Source organism: Neofelis nebulosa, chromosome 9 (assembly GCF_028018385.1).
Source record: "Neofelis nebulosa isolate mNeoNeb1 chromosome 9, mNeoNeb1.pri, whole genome shotgun sequence".
NCBI classification, from domain to species: Eukaryota; Metazoa; Chordata; class Mammalia; order Carnivora; family Felidae; genus Neofelis; species Neofelis nebulosa.
The window spans coordinates 25,382,998-25,397,645 of record NC_080790.1 but is presented as its reverse complement, the minus strand read 5'-3'; the positions used below and the strand labels follow the sequence as shown (position 1 = coordinate 25,397,645).

General features: G+C 50.1%; 1 protein-coding gene across 5 annotated transcripts in view; it reads left to right on the top strand.

Moving 5' to 3' along the window:
* The first annotated feature begins 1,164 nt into the window (after nucleotides 1-1,164).
* GALNT14 (polypeptide N-acetylgalactosaminyltransferase 14) overlaps nucleotides 1,165-14,648 on the top strand; it is a 209,955-nt gene continuing 196,471 nt past the window's right edge. The window contains exon 1 of one of the 5 annotated variants that reach the window (XM_058682958.1): nucleotides 1,165-1,571. In XM_058682958.1, the coding sequence (XP_058538941.1) occupies nucleotides 1,443-1,571 (129 nt within the window). In that variant the 5' untranslated portion in view covers nucleotides 1,165-1,442. The remainder of the gene's footprint in view (nucleotides 1,572-14,648) is intronic. The other 4 variants (XM_058682960.1, XM_058682957.1, XM_058682956.1 and 1 more) reach the window with 4 other exon arrangements.

The following is a 14,648-nucleotide window of genomic DNA, read 5'->3' as shown; positions in this document are numbered from 1 at the left end:
TTTTAACACCCCTCTTCGAAGGGTCAAATGATTCGAATAACACCAGCACCCTGCATTCAGCTTTCACAGTTACTCACTCACTTGTCCAAGGAGGTATTACCACCCCCATTTGGCAGATGAGGAATCTAGGGCTGGGGAAAGCTGAAGGACTTGCCCAGTATTCCCATGGCCAGTATGGCTGACCCAGGCCAGGAATGCCTCCTCTCCTGACAGCACCATTATTCTAGTCTAACTGAGGCCTGCGTGCGAATCCAATCCGTTATTTGCGCTGCTTCTAGACCCAAGTAGCTTTCATCTGCAAAAAGGAGAAGAATGCATTTTTTCCAAGGGCATTTGGGAAAGGGGGCTTTCCCAGGGTCATTCCCAAGTACCTCATGTGGTTGGCGCAAATTTGGAACACCGCCCTCCCCCCTCCCCCCCGCTCGCAAGCGCAGAGCCCTGATGCTTACAGGGAGAGAAAACCCTTAAGGGAGATAATTGCGCCTTAATTTTTAAAAAGATTTCTTTAAAGTTAAATTTAGACCAGCTCAGCGTTCCATTAAGCAGAAAAAGTTGCCAGGCACCTGCAGGCAGGCATAGAAACACCCCGGGGGAGTTGGCTGAACTCGGCCTTGGCCCTGAAAGGCCAGGAGAGTGAACCGCGGTCCAGGCGGCAGCCCCGCCAGCGCCCGCGTCCCCCGGTCCCGGCGCCGGCTCCCGGAAGGCGGGTGCACTGGGGACCGGCTCCGGGCGTGAGCGCCACGTGCAGCCCCCGCGCCGAGCGGGAAAGTCCTCCCAGACACAGCTCAACCCGGCCCGGGCTTGGCCCTTAGGTCCCACCTTGCGGCTGGGGTGGCGGGCCTGCGGGAGTACCGTTCCTGCCCCGCCCCGGCCCAGCCCCGGACGGCCCCGGAGCCGCGGCCAGGGCTCGGCTGCGCCGGCGGCCCCGGAGCCGCACCATGCGCCTCAGTCGGCGGGCGGTGGTAGCGCCCCCCTCGCAGAGCCCCGCTCGCTCCCGCCCGGGCTCCCTCGGAGTCGGTCTGTCGGGCCCACGCTCTCGCTTCGCTCCCTCCCCTCCCTCCTCCCTCTTGTTCTTCCCGGGGTGCCGGGCACAGCCTCGGATTCCTCCCTCCCCGCAGCTCGAGTCCGTTTCCCTCGCGGCGGCGGCGGCGGGCGAGGCGGCGGCGGCGGCGCAGGGAGCATCTCAGCTGCCACTGCGCTTCTCCGGCGGGAACGTGTGCCCAGCTTGGCTGCCCTTCGGTCCTTCCCGGCCCCTTTGCGCCCCGCGCCCCCCGCCCCTGCTCGCTTCTCTCCTAAGCGGGCGGAGCACCCAGCAGCTTCCTGCCGCCCCAGCACCCTGATCCGGAGGTCGGCGCTCTCCAGGACTCCTGCCCCGCCGACCCTGACCGCCAGGGGGTGCCCCAGGGGCGTAGCGCCGCGGAGAAGACGAGGCAAACGGGACCATGCGGCGCCTGAATCGCCGCTTGGCTCTGCCGATCTTCGGGGTGCTCTGGATCACCGTGCTGCTGTTCTTCTGGGTAACCAAGAAGAAGTTCGAGCTGCCGCCGGGACCTGAAGTGCAGACCCCCAAGGTACGGGCTTGGGCGGCGTGGTGGGCGCGGGGCACTGATTTGCAGGAGTGCGCGCAGCCCGCGCGCCGGGTTTGCGGGCTCCCGGGAAGCCAGGGCGGGAGTCTGGGTGCCGCGAGCAGGTAACGGGGCGCCGGATGCGGCCACAGGGTGATGTTTCTGGATTTAGGAAGGCTCGAGGCATCTCCCGACCCGTGAAGTGTGGCAGTGGGAGTGGGTGTGGGTGGCGGGAGCGCGCTCGCGGGCAGAGTGGGGAGCTGAACTTGGGCAGCGCGCTGGGGTCCCGGGGCGGAGGGGACGCTGCAGACGAGCCGCCCAGGGGTGGCGGTCCGTGGACGCCGCGGGAGAGTCGCGGGCGGTGGGGTCTGGTGGCAGGGCGGGCCGGTGCTGGCGCCCGCGAGGAGTCTGGCCGCGGCGCTGACCTCCTTCCTTCCCGCAGCTGCCAGGCCCGACCAGGGGAGGCCGGAGGCCCGGGGTGCGCAGCGCGCGCGTGTGCATCGCGGGCGAGCGCCGTGCAGCCTCCCGCACGCTGGCTGCCCGGGCCCGCCGGCCTGTCGCCACCCCTGCTTTGTAATTGTCCCCGATCTCTTTAGCTGCGTGGGAAGTTGAATGTGCCCTGAACACCACTGAGGAGCCTGTAAAACCAGACGCCTTGATGTTGGTGGGGAGTTGGGGAAATGAGAATCCAAGTGGCTTTTCCAACTCCTGCCCCGTGGGTTCCTCCAAGCCCAGCCAGAAGGTTCTCCCTTTAATTTACATTCACACATTTACCTTTAATTCAGAGTCCCCATTCCTGAGTCTCCTCTTCCTCAGACCTGGTCGTGGGACACAGAAGGAGGCCTCTGGGGGTTCCTGACCAGGCAGACAACATTTACTAACTGGGTCCAGAGCAGTCCTCCAGGGACTTGGAAAAAGCCCTTGGAAGAGGGTATGGTCTGAAGCTGGAGGCTAAAAAAGTGAGGGGGGGGGGGGATGGGGAGAGAAAGGGGTCTCCCCAGTAAGTCCATACAGAGGCCCAGTTTGTGCCAGGTAAACAATAGATGCTTCTTCATAAGTAATTGTGTAAGTTGGGTGGTATCCTCATTTCATAGATTAAGAAACAGGTTCAGTCTTTGTGCCTTGCCTTAGGTCGTTCTGACTTGAACTCAGACCGCTGATATTCAGAACCTTTCCACTAAATCAAGGTGTCTTTCAGATCCCTTTTTAACTAAGTCTTCTGGCACTTGTGTTTTGGAATCTTGCTAATGCGTTTATTGACGGTCTGCTGTGCGCCAGGCAGTGTGCTAGGTGTTATGGGTACAAATATGTAGATCTCACCTTCTAGGGGTAGGGGCTTTGCTCAGGAATGTGCCAGGATCATACAGAGTGCTGAGCGCCAACAGGGCTCAGTGTACTGGGTGTCATGGGAGCCTGGGGACTTCCTGGGGGAGGAGGATGTGACAGAACTGAGTTGAGAAGGATGAACAGTAGGTTTGCTAGGAGGTAGGGAGGGCATTCAAGGTAGAGGTTAACTGTACCAAACAGGCTCAGAGGAATGACACAGCGGGTTGTGTGAATTTGGCATAATTTGAGTGTAAACCACGTGGCTGACGTGGCTGACGGCAGGAGTAAGGGCAGGCAAGTGTGAAAGGGTAGGATTGGGTAGGACCTTGGGGGTGCTAGGGGCCCTTGGAGGGGTAGTAAGCAGGGGAGTGAGAGATCAGACTGGTGACTTCAAAAAGCCTTTGGATCAATTTTCTCACCTCAGACCTGCCTGTAGATCTGGAGAGCTTTTCTTCTTTTTCCCCCAGGGTGGTTCTGCTCCTTGTGATGCAGTTAATGATGCCTGCAGGGACGTGAACTCTCTCTGTTTTGCATTGAACCTCATTACCTTAAGCTTACTTATTCTTAGTTTACACCAGGGAGCTGGGACAAGAGATCCGTATCCCTCTTTGTGCACTTTGTCTTTCGTCTTTACCTGCCTCTTCTCGCCCTGGCATGTGCTGGACACACATTTACTGAATCCAGCTAGATGCCAGGCCCTGTGCTGGGTTTGGAGGCTGCTGCGATGAAGATACTATGTCCCTGCCCTTTGCAGGGAGGTAGGGAGGCTCTCACAAGTTCCTGGTTGAGGCAGAATTACAAACAAGTGAGTAGTGGGTGGGGTGGGAGGAGTGGTCTAATATTGGAATTCTGGACATAGCGGTGTGCAGTCATGGAAGAGGTGGGCTTCTAGTTTTGGCCACTTGCTTTTGGTCTTAATATCTTACTTCTTCTTCCTCCCATGTTCTGTGTCCTTGAGAAGCACAAATTGTATAGACTTTTAAAATCTCGATACCTTTTATTATTAGGCGCCCTTCTTAGTATATTTCTCCTTTCTGTTTTTTGCCTGTATGTGTGACCTCGTGTGCCCACGTATATGTGTTGTGTCTTTTCGTGAGTATATTTGTGTCTGGTAGATGAACACCCCTCCGTATCTTAGGATATGTGTATCCGAGGAAAGAGACGGAGAGACAGAGTCCTTCTGAGCGCCAGAACAATGTTATTGCCATGACTGACCTGTTTAGGAAATTTGCACATCCTGTACAAAGGCGTGCGGTTGGTTCCCAAACCTGACGGCATGGCAGAATCCTCTGGAGAGTGTTTAACATACAAGTTTTGTGGCTTATTGCAGAGACTATGATTCTGTGGGTTTGGGAGAAGGTCCCAGAATCACTGTCTATACAAGTGTTCCGTGTGAGTCTGAAGCAGCCTATTGATGGGTATAATATTTGGAGCTAGATGAATATTAAGTGTGTTGATTTTTTTTGTAGTTTGGCCCCACGCAAACATGGCCGAATGATTTCATTCTTCTTGAGTTCCTCAAGGACCAAGCTTGTGTGAGCATGTGCACTCAGGCGAAGTAACAAAAGCTAGCATTTGTGTGGTGCCTTACAAATTCAAAAGCTCTATTTCACACGTATTCCCTCATTTAATCTCCACAACAACCACATAAGGCAGATAATACGTTTATGCAGATAAGCCTGAATAATGAAGTTATACAGTTGGCCCACGATAACAAGGCTATTATTAAGTGGCAGCATCCGGGGTAAGAATGGAATGGGATCTTTTCGGCACCGCCCACCCACAGGCTCCTTCCATGCCGCTCTGCTGTGTGGACTGCCTGGATCTGCATTTGTGGGTAATGGGGTGAGGCTAGGGGTGTTCACAGCATGTGCTTCCCAACCTCCTTTCCAGCATTTCCATGGTTTGTGCCTAGACACTTGCCTTTGGAGAGCTCCAGGGAGGGGGGAAGGTGTTGGTATAATTTGTGGGGGAACCTCCTCGGGGGGAATCCTGATCTGCTCTTGGAGGAGGCCACCTGGGGCTGAGGAGGCTCCTTTGGCTGGACAGAGCTCCCCCTGGTGGGGAGGGTCCGGTTGCAGCCAATGATTGCAGCATCCTTTCCAAGGCAGAGATTATTTCCTCAATAGTAGGAATTTGGTTGGGATGTTTGTCTATTGTAGGCAAAAAACCCTCAGTTTTGTGTGAGTTCAGTATCCTAGCTTTTCCTAGGAAATGCTCATTCATGGTCCTTTGAAGAGCTCTTGACTTGGACACATTGAAAGGAAGCCTTAGGGAAGTTTTTGTCCTTCCTGGACTCCTTCCCACCTTGGTAGAGGGGGTCAGTTTATTTCCCAAAGCACAAGCAGTGGGTGCCCTTCACTGAAAAATATTTAGAAGGGCCCCTGGGTGACTCAGTTGTTTGTGCATCTGACTTCGGCCCAGGTCATGATCTCGCAGTTTGTGAGTTCGAGCCCCGCGTCGGGCTCTGTGCTGACAGCTCAGAGCCTGGAGCCTGCTTCGGATTCTGTGTCTTCCTGTCTCTCTGCCTCTCCCACACTCCCACTCCGTCTCTCTCTCTCTCTCTCTCTCTCTCAAAACAAAGAAACATTAAAAAAATTAAAAAAAAATATTTAGAGAAGTCAGGGGACTTCTCTAAAAAGAAGTCAGAATATCAACAAGAACTCTTTTTTTTTTTTAACCTTGAGCTTCCCCCTCCCGCCCCCGCCCCCGCCCCCACACCCCAGAAACTGGAGAGGAGAGGACTGGGGCTGGGGCTCCTGGGCCAGGGACCCCTCCACGTAGACTTTCCACGGCAAGTTGCCTTCCCTGGAGTCCACTACAGGCTGTAATTCCCAGGCCCTTACATTTTTTCCCCAGTGTTGGAAAGCATCCTCATTGGCCTGGGGATGGGATCTCCAAAGTGGACCTGATAATAAAATAAAACCTGTGTCTTGTCACAATCCAACTGATGTAGACAAGGCACGCTGCACTCCTGGTTTAATAAAATTAATTGGATTTTTTTTAAGTTCCAAGAAGGGCTGGCTCTATTAATAGCTCAAGTAAAGATTTCTTTAAGTTTGACTTCTTAATGTTGATTTGATTCTTTTACTGGGTCCCTCCCCCCTCCAAATTCTGCTGAGCTCCAATTCCTAATTGAAAATCGTGTAACAAGTTTGATGTCTTAAGTCAAACTGTATTTTAGTGATAAATACTATACCAGTAAAAATACCTGGAAAATGTTTTCATTTCTTTTCTCCTGTATCATTTGTTTGCCATTTGGAGAATTATACAATAACCGACAGAATTAAAAAAAAAAAAAAGCAGCACATTTGTCTGTTCCAAGAAACTAAATTTAGTCCAGGGGCTTAGGGCTTAGTAAAAGCAAAAGAATTTGAGGCCTGAGGGTACTTTTTGAGGAAGGTATTGGAGATGTAAAGGCTCTGAATAAAGTGCCTCGGGCCCATGTAGATGTATTTGTGCTCTACTAGAAATATAGCAAATGCTATTAGAAAAGAGCTTGTCTTTTGGTAGTATTTGCATGCCACAAATGCCTTGAGTATATGACACTGTTATTTTATTCCCCATTTAGTAGATCATTTCTCCCATTAAAAAAAATCATGAATTTGAGAGAGAGAGAGAGAGAGAGAGAGAGAAAGACCCTGTTAATCTGCTGACACTTGGAGCATGCATCCTGGACTCTGTCCAAGGAATTTGACCCTGGTGTGACCAGAAGTAGCCCACCATCAGATGAGCGTCCGTTGTTTCCTTCATTCCTGCGTGTGCCGGTGCCAGGCTCTGGGCTCTTTCCCCCCCTGCTGTGGTTCCCAAAGCAGGTGGAGGGTAGTGTTGCTTCGTGGTCCAGCAGCGGCTGCTGTACAAGGCTGAGAAATATGAAAGTAGCAGGTTGAAACCTCAGATATTCAAGAAATAGCCTGTTTTTGTAGATATCAACAAGCTATTTTTTTTTTTTTTTTTTTACCCTGAGCTCTCCCCTGCAGCCAAATTCAAGCCCATCAGGCTGGTGGGAGTCTGCCCACACTGGGTTGTACCCACATCCCAGCTTGCTTTCTGGCTAAGAAAGCACTCCCCTTCAGGGCCAGGTGGGAGGCCCTGTCTAGGGACCTATGGATCGGATCATTCTGAGGGACTCTCTTTGAGTCAGTGTGGGGAGCTCTCTCTCTCACTAAACCCTTGTTCACCGAAGTGGCCTCCTGCTTTTGGAAACAAAGACCAGGAATCCCTGTCTCAAATGTTCCTGGAGGCATAGAATGATACCTGCTCAAGTCAGGGAAGACAAAGGGCCAAAACCAAGAGGGAAAGAGAAATTAATGTTCCTGTCATAAGCCTCCCTCAGCCTGTCTAGAGACTACCCTTTTTCAAGGTTGCTCGTGTGTTTGCTTCATTTCAAAGTGTTAATTTCCACTCATCAGAGGTCATTTATAAACTAAACAGGGACAGAATGAGGCTGCCTTGGCTGATGCCTGAGGCCCAGGTTTTCCACCCAGCCTGGTTCACAGGATAGCTCGTCTGCCTCCTTTGCCTGCGTCCTTTCCCGCAGCCTTCCACCGCACATTTCCAAAACCGTCTTCTCCATTGTCAGGCGCATTTGAAGATATGTGTTGCTGTGCCCTTGTTTAGTGTCTAACGTGTCCAGTTCTGTCGCTCCTCCAGAGAGCATCTCAAAGTCCCCATTGCACTTTGTGAAAGAGTGTCTGAATTAGAAAGGAGGGACAGATCCCCTGCTCCTCCGTCCGGGGCAGTGTGCGAAGCCTGCCATGGCTTTTGCACATGCCACCCCAGAGAGCAACATTAGAGACCCACCATCTGCGGGGGACGTGAGTGTGAATGTGCCCGCCGCCCGCCGCAGCTGGCTGCAGGGCCCCTGGTGGTCAGCCTTCCCACTCACAGGAGCCTCAGAGACTTGCAATGTTCACTGCAGTCAGGAGACTGAGAGCCCGACCCTCCCCTGGCAGCTCGTGTCACATCATCACGTGTGGTTTCACCTTCTGGCTTTTCTTGTGTGTGTGTGGCTGTCCATTGGCCGTGCCGGAGGGAACTCCGGTCCTTTCTCCTGGGACCCAGTCTCCCCAGCTGTGAAATGGGGGCAGCGTGGCTACGGCCCCCCTGCCTGTCTCGCCCTCACCCCGCCAGCAGGTCTCAGTCGTTTCGGGTAATTTGGGAATGACTCCGAAAGTAAGACCTCGTGGCTATAAATAATTACACCACAGATACTCCGTGTCTATTACTTATCTTTTAATTATTTTACCAGAAACGCTAGATTAACCAAAAAAATAAATCAGTCTCTGAGTCCTCAGATGTTGAGCTGATTAAGAAAGAACCCCTTTGGGATATGGAAGAACACACACGCGTACTCGGGTACCCTGGGGAATTCTGCAGAAGCTCCTGAAATCTGCTGGCTCTGGTATTTTGGTATTTCAGAATAAATGGCCTGATGTGACCTTCTGGGGCAGCAGTGTTTGCATTTGGCAGCAGCTGCTGCCATCACAGGACCTAATGAACGAACACTCGGAAGCTGAGAGGGGAGAGAGGGGGAGAGGTCTCTGCGGTGTTAGCTGGGGGTCCTCTTTCCTCCTGCTTCTCTTTCACACCATCCCCTCTTCCCTCCACCACATTCTCCCTCCTCTTATTTGCGTCTCCTGGAAAGCTGGTGGGGTCTAGAGCAGAGAGCCCCAGGGCACTCGGCCAGGAACCCCAGGAAGAAGTCTTGGGATGGGGGGACAGGGGCCTGGGACTTCGCTGTGGCTCCAGCCAAGGTCTCGAGCAGCCTGTGTCCCTGATGCCTTGGATGAAAAAGCAGTTGTTAACGAAGGAGGGAAGTGACTGCCTTGCCCTGGGCCCCCCCGGGCCATTCCGCTCGCTAGGATGCCCTGGGAGCAGCGTGAGCCCTTCTCGCAGAAATTGAGGAGCCATCTGACCCACGGCGTCCCGGACAACGCCGCTTCCAAGTACAACGTCTCTTCTGCATACCATTCCCAGAGACAAGATTAGGCACTTAAAAAAATAATTAAATTCTCCTCATGTCACTTGTCTTCTTAACTGTAAGCACTACAGAGATCTTTCAAGGAAATGCAGGGGAGAGCTGTATGCTCACATGTTCCTGCCATTGGATTTGAATTCCCAGATGAAGGGAACAGCCACCCAGCTGCCTCCTTTCTAATGATCCTGGTTGTTTAAACCCAATTTGCATCTCATTCCAGACCAGGAGAGAGAGGGAAGCATCTAGAGAACGGGTATGACTGCCCCATCTTGACAAGCTCTCTCCAAAGAGGCTAACTGTCCCTTTTCCTTGTCTCACTATGGTTTAGAAATTAGGATTTTCTTCCCTGTGGTTGGGACTGGAGATTTATGTAGCTTTTCTTGTTCCTCTGAGAACACTTCAGTCATTCATTACCCCCACCACCACCCCCCACCTCCCCCCAGCCACAGAGAGACTGGTCCAATCAATATTTATGCGCCCATCACTCGCAGCTGCAACACACAGGAATAATGCACGCCAAATTCCTTGATGGCCATTGAAAAATTAGCTGGCGCCCATATTTCAGGCTCATTGTATTCTAGGATCTCGGGGAGATCAGAGCACGTGGTGCACAGATTAATTAAGCTGCCCAGATAATTGGCTGTTAATAGATGGCCAATTGATGGCTGCCAGATGGGTGCGGAATTGACTAAGGTGCTTATGGCGGGGCTGGGGTCTTCAATGGTGGGGGAACTGGCTCAAAGACTTGATTAATTAAAGGTGAATCAGGAACAGGATGTTAAGCGGGAGCTTCTTTCCTCCACCGCTTCCTGTGATGTTTTACAGTTTACACGGTGTTTGTATTCACAAATGCCTCCTTTGATCTTTCCTGCAACCACGTGAGCTGGAAGTTAGTAACACTCTCACTTTCTGAAGTATGATGAAGCCAAGGTTAGAAGGGGGAGGCGACTCTGGCAGGCACCCCCAACCAGTAAGTTGTCTTGAACTCACTCTTTTGACTCTAAAGCTCATGCTGTTTCTATTATGGTCATGCTCAGCTTCTGCTTAGCATTGAAATCTATTTTATGTAGGTACATGTTATATGTATATTTTCATATGGACAAAAGGTTAGCGCTCTTGCTGAGCAATGACTCCCGACCTCTGATGGAAGACCAGTGTTGCTTTTCTGCATGTGGAAGGGAACTGAGGAGTGAATTAGGGGCACCAGAGAGCCCATCTCGGAAGGACCACTGCAGGTCCAGGAAGACTTTGGGTTTTCTTCCAGGAACGGCCAGGTTTGACTTACCCCCGGGCCCTAGAGAAACATTCCACAGGATGCTACCTTCTGCTGTGGGAAGATGCTGGGCCAGAGTGGCTCCGTCCACGTGTCGGTGAGGACGTCCCTCCTAGGCTGGCGGGGTTGACAGCCGGAAATGAAACTTTGCTGTCATTCACGAGGCTGTTCCTCTCAAAAGTCAATGGGATTGTGCAATTAAGACAGACACTATTGATTTGAATCCCTTTCCTGATGAATGTGGTGTTTGGATGATCAGAAGCAATTCCCCTCTAAGAGGAAAAATGTCACTTGAAAGAACCTAATATGTCCTGTTTGAAATGCAAGGCAAGTATGTGGTGGATGACTCCAGGGAAGTGCCTCTGTCCCCAAGCAGAGGGCGCCCTGCCTGTGTGGTGCTGTTTAGCCCTGAAGACCCCTTGATGACTGCTCAGTCCTGCCTTGTAGTCAGACTGACTGCCGGCTGCACCCAGTACCGGGCTCAGCTTCTTCACAGCTGCTTGGGAGGATGGGTGTTACTAACGTACTTGCTGTCCGTGTGTACGTTTCAACTTACGAAAGCAGAAAATCAGGAGCTGCTAATGTCTTCTTGGATATTTTGTCTGCAGTTCAGATTAACTACTGAAGGGCTCATGGTGGTGCTTTTGTTATGTGGCCTGAATGACAAAGTCAGTGTCTACTCCAAGATCCCAAGCGGAAACATGGTTTTTTCACTCTTGTCTATTTTCATGGAGCATGGCAACATTAAAGGGAACTATATTTTTAACAAGTGTGCATGGAGTCAGAACAAAAAGAAATGTAAACCTAAGAAGTCTGATATTTTCCCTCTCTACTCGGAAGCCCTACTGATTTTCTAATCATATTTGCCCAATTCTGGATCACATAACTCCCTGGAATTCTCCCTGCCTCTCTTAAAACTGGCATTATGGTTTCTGCTCCAGGTTTTAGCTGTTCTCTTACAATGGAGCGTGTATTTTGGAAAGCTTCTTGGTAGTGTCTACAAAAGCTGAACATATGTATATATCTTTGACCCTGCAGTTTTGTTCCTAGCTAGAAACCCCAGAGAAATATATTTGTATTCCGGTGAATGTCATGTAACCTGAATAGGAGTTGGCACACTTTTTCTGGAAAGAGCCAGACCGTATGTATTTTTTTTTTTTTTTTAGGTTATACAGTTCCTGTTGTAACTACTCAACAGTGCTGTTATAGAGTTTACAATAATGTAAGCAAGTGGAACGTGGCTGTGTTCCAATAAAACTTTATTTATGGACACTGAAATTTGCATTTCATGTATTTTTCACATCTCATGAAATGTCTTTTTTTAGTATTGCGTATTTTCAAATATTTATACATGTAAACTGCATTCTTAGTTTGCAGGGTGTGCTGAAACAGGTGGGAGGCAGGCCAGATTTGGCTGTGGGATCCTATTTGTATAAAGCACGAAATCAGGCCAAACAAATGTATGGTGTTAGAAGTCAGTTTCATGGGGTTAGTGACAAGAAGGGGACAGGGGTGCTTGGGGAGAACTGGTTCTGTTCAGTTTCTTGATCTGGGTGCTGGTTATTTGGATGTGTTCCTTTGCGAAAAGTCACTGAACACACACTCTTTTCTGTTTGTGTATTTCACTTCAGTAAAAAGTTCAAAAACAAACAAACAAACAAACAAAAACCTCTGAGTGTGTGGCTTCTGACTCAGATTTCAGCACCTCACTTGGGGTCAGAGTATGTAGTTTTCATTCTTTTTATAGCTATTGATTCCTGTTTCCTGGATGAGACCGTCTCTGGAGAAAGGTCTTGATCTGTCTTTCCAGTTTCCCCAGTCTTATTCCCTTTAATAATAATAATAATAATAATAATAATAATAATAAAAAATAATCAGGAGACCTTTAACAACTGGTGTGCCAAGGGTACCAGCGAACCAAAGTATGTGCTGCGTGTTAACCCCTTAGTTGCTGGATCATGGGAGGATGGGGAGGATTCTAGGAGAGTGGGTGCTGGGGGAGGGCCGTCAGGACAGTGGGAACCATGCATAGGACTTTGGCTGGTGTAGCTGTCCCGTGGTGAATCCACGCTAAAACCTGCTTATGCCTATAGGTAAGCGGCGGAGGTTTAATTCCAGAGAATGGAATTACGTGGCACAAACTATTGGCTTGCAGAAAACCAGCTGTTGGTGGGTGTATCCAGGATGAAAGCAAAGAACTAACAATCTGAGCCCCTAGTAAGTGCCAGGTGCTGTGTGTGTGTAGTCGTCTATTCATAACAACCCTGTACAGTCGGTATTATTTGCTTCACTTTTCAGAGGAGGAATCTCAAGGCTTAGGGAAGTTCAGTGACTTTCCCAAAGTCATGCGGCTCGCAGGTAGAGGAGCTGGATTCCAAGAGGGACCCGTCTGGCCCTTGAGTCTACCTCTTTGCACTTATCACTTGTTCACCCCATGCTTCCTTCTGTCCCCTCACCCTCGCACCCCCTGTGCTGTCTTGGAAGTGATGACTTGGATAGATCTTTCTTTACCTTAGCAGCCAGCCTTTATAGCAGCCTTTGCTCTGCTTCCTGGAATTATACACCTCTTGTTTACACCAGAAGCTATTGAATGAAGTAGTTTTATATCAGAAGCTGGCTCTTCTAGGACGAGTCCTTTTATAACAGTAATCAAAGAAAAAACTTTACAACATTTTCAAAGGGAGATATATTGTGCTTTCTGGACCATTTGACATCCTTACGAACACTTCTCTCCGGCAGATGACTGGGAATGTTTCTCGTCCCAGGGTTAAACTTTAAAAAAGGAAGTCCTCAAGGTATCCCATTCTTGCGAGTGTTAAGGTGCTTTAGGTGTGCCTCAAGACAGATTGGAGAGGGGACAGTGAGAACTGACCAACAGATACAAAAATGCGAAGGCTATAGTGGATGGCTACCCACTCCCAACATCATCCCTCCCTCGGAGAGTAGTTCCTTCCCTAGCATAATAGCACCAATTATTTGGTTGTTTGTGCTGAGGAGTTGAAAGCTATCGTGTGCCGGGAAAATACTCAGCATGGAGCAGTAATTATGGATCAGCTGATGATAAAGGATGCATCGGATTGACTGCTAATTAGATTATTAGCAGGAAAAACAAATACCTGCTATTAATACAATACATAAGCTGCATTTATGATACTTTCTACTTTTAATGCATATTCCTTTTTATAATGTGCAGTTTCCTTTTTTTCTCTTTCAGGGCCAAGACCTCCAATTTCTCCAATTTTAGTACGACTATGCTTAGTCGTACTAAGCATATTTGTTTATTGAGCTGTAATCTGGTCATTTTCTTGTTTCCTTCTGGTCCCAAAGTGGGGTTGGGAGAGCTGATATGTATTGAGTGCCATATGTCAGGCCCTGAAGTGTGAAGTGTGTCAGGTCTTTTATGGGAAGAAGGTGGGCTATTCTAGAGCAGCGTCTGGATCTTTCCCATGGCACTGTGGCACTGTGTCTTTTTAAGGGGTTAGGGATCATGGGGTTTTCTTTGTGAGATCAGTGCTGGACTTAATTGTCAAAGAGATGACCCCGTTGCTTTTTGTGTGGCATTTTAAGATTTGGTCTTTGTTACCCTGGATTCAAGGTAAATGGGATGCACATTTGGGTGTTTCAGGTGCTGGCACTCCCCACTACTCCCCACCAGGTCAGCCATGTAGGTTGACTGCGTGTCCCCTAGCAGTGTGAGAGTCCTAGCCACCTGGGGTGGCTAGGAGTTCCATGGGTCCTCTTCCATCTGAAAGAGCCCTTGGGAGCTCCCTGGGCTGCCTGGGAGGTTGGCAGGCTGAGAGTTAGTTGGTGCTTGCCAGTACAGTCATGCTGGGTGGTGTTAAGGCTGGCACCCTTCTGGGGCCCCTGGGTGGCTTGGTCGGTTGAGCGTCCGGCTTCGGCTCAGGTCATGATCTCACGGTCTGTGAGTTCGAGCCCCGTGTCGGGCTCTGTGCTGACAGCTCAGGGCCTGGAGCCTGTTTCAGATCCTGTGTCTCCCTCTCTCTCTGCTCCTCCCCTGTTCATGCTCTGTCTCTCTGTCTCAAAAATAAATAAACGTTAAAAAAAAATTTAAAAAAAATTAAAAAAAAAAAAAAGGCTGGCACCCTTCTGATTAAACAGTGCCTGAGCCATACAGGTTGTTAAAATGTTCTCTTATAAATATTATCTCTGGATGACACTGAATAGCCTTATTTTACTGATGAGGAACTTGAGGTTCATGAAGTTCCAATAACTTGCCCAAATCAGTAGAGCTAGTAAGTGGCAGAGCTAAGATAGGTCTGGGTGATTCTGGAGCCCATGCTGGGGTGTCATCGGGATGGTTCACAAGGGGCAGTGAGCTCCTCGAAGGAGTTTCTCCTTTTGAGTGGCTGGCCAGCATGGGGAGACAGAGCAGGCAAATTCCCCTGCCACTAGGTCAAGCCCATCAATTCATCCCACAAGCCCCTATGGGGCACTGCTCTATGTGAAGCCCTATGTAGGAGATGTCCCAGCTGGGGTCCTGCCC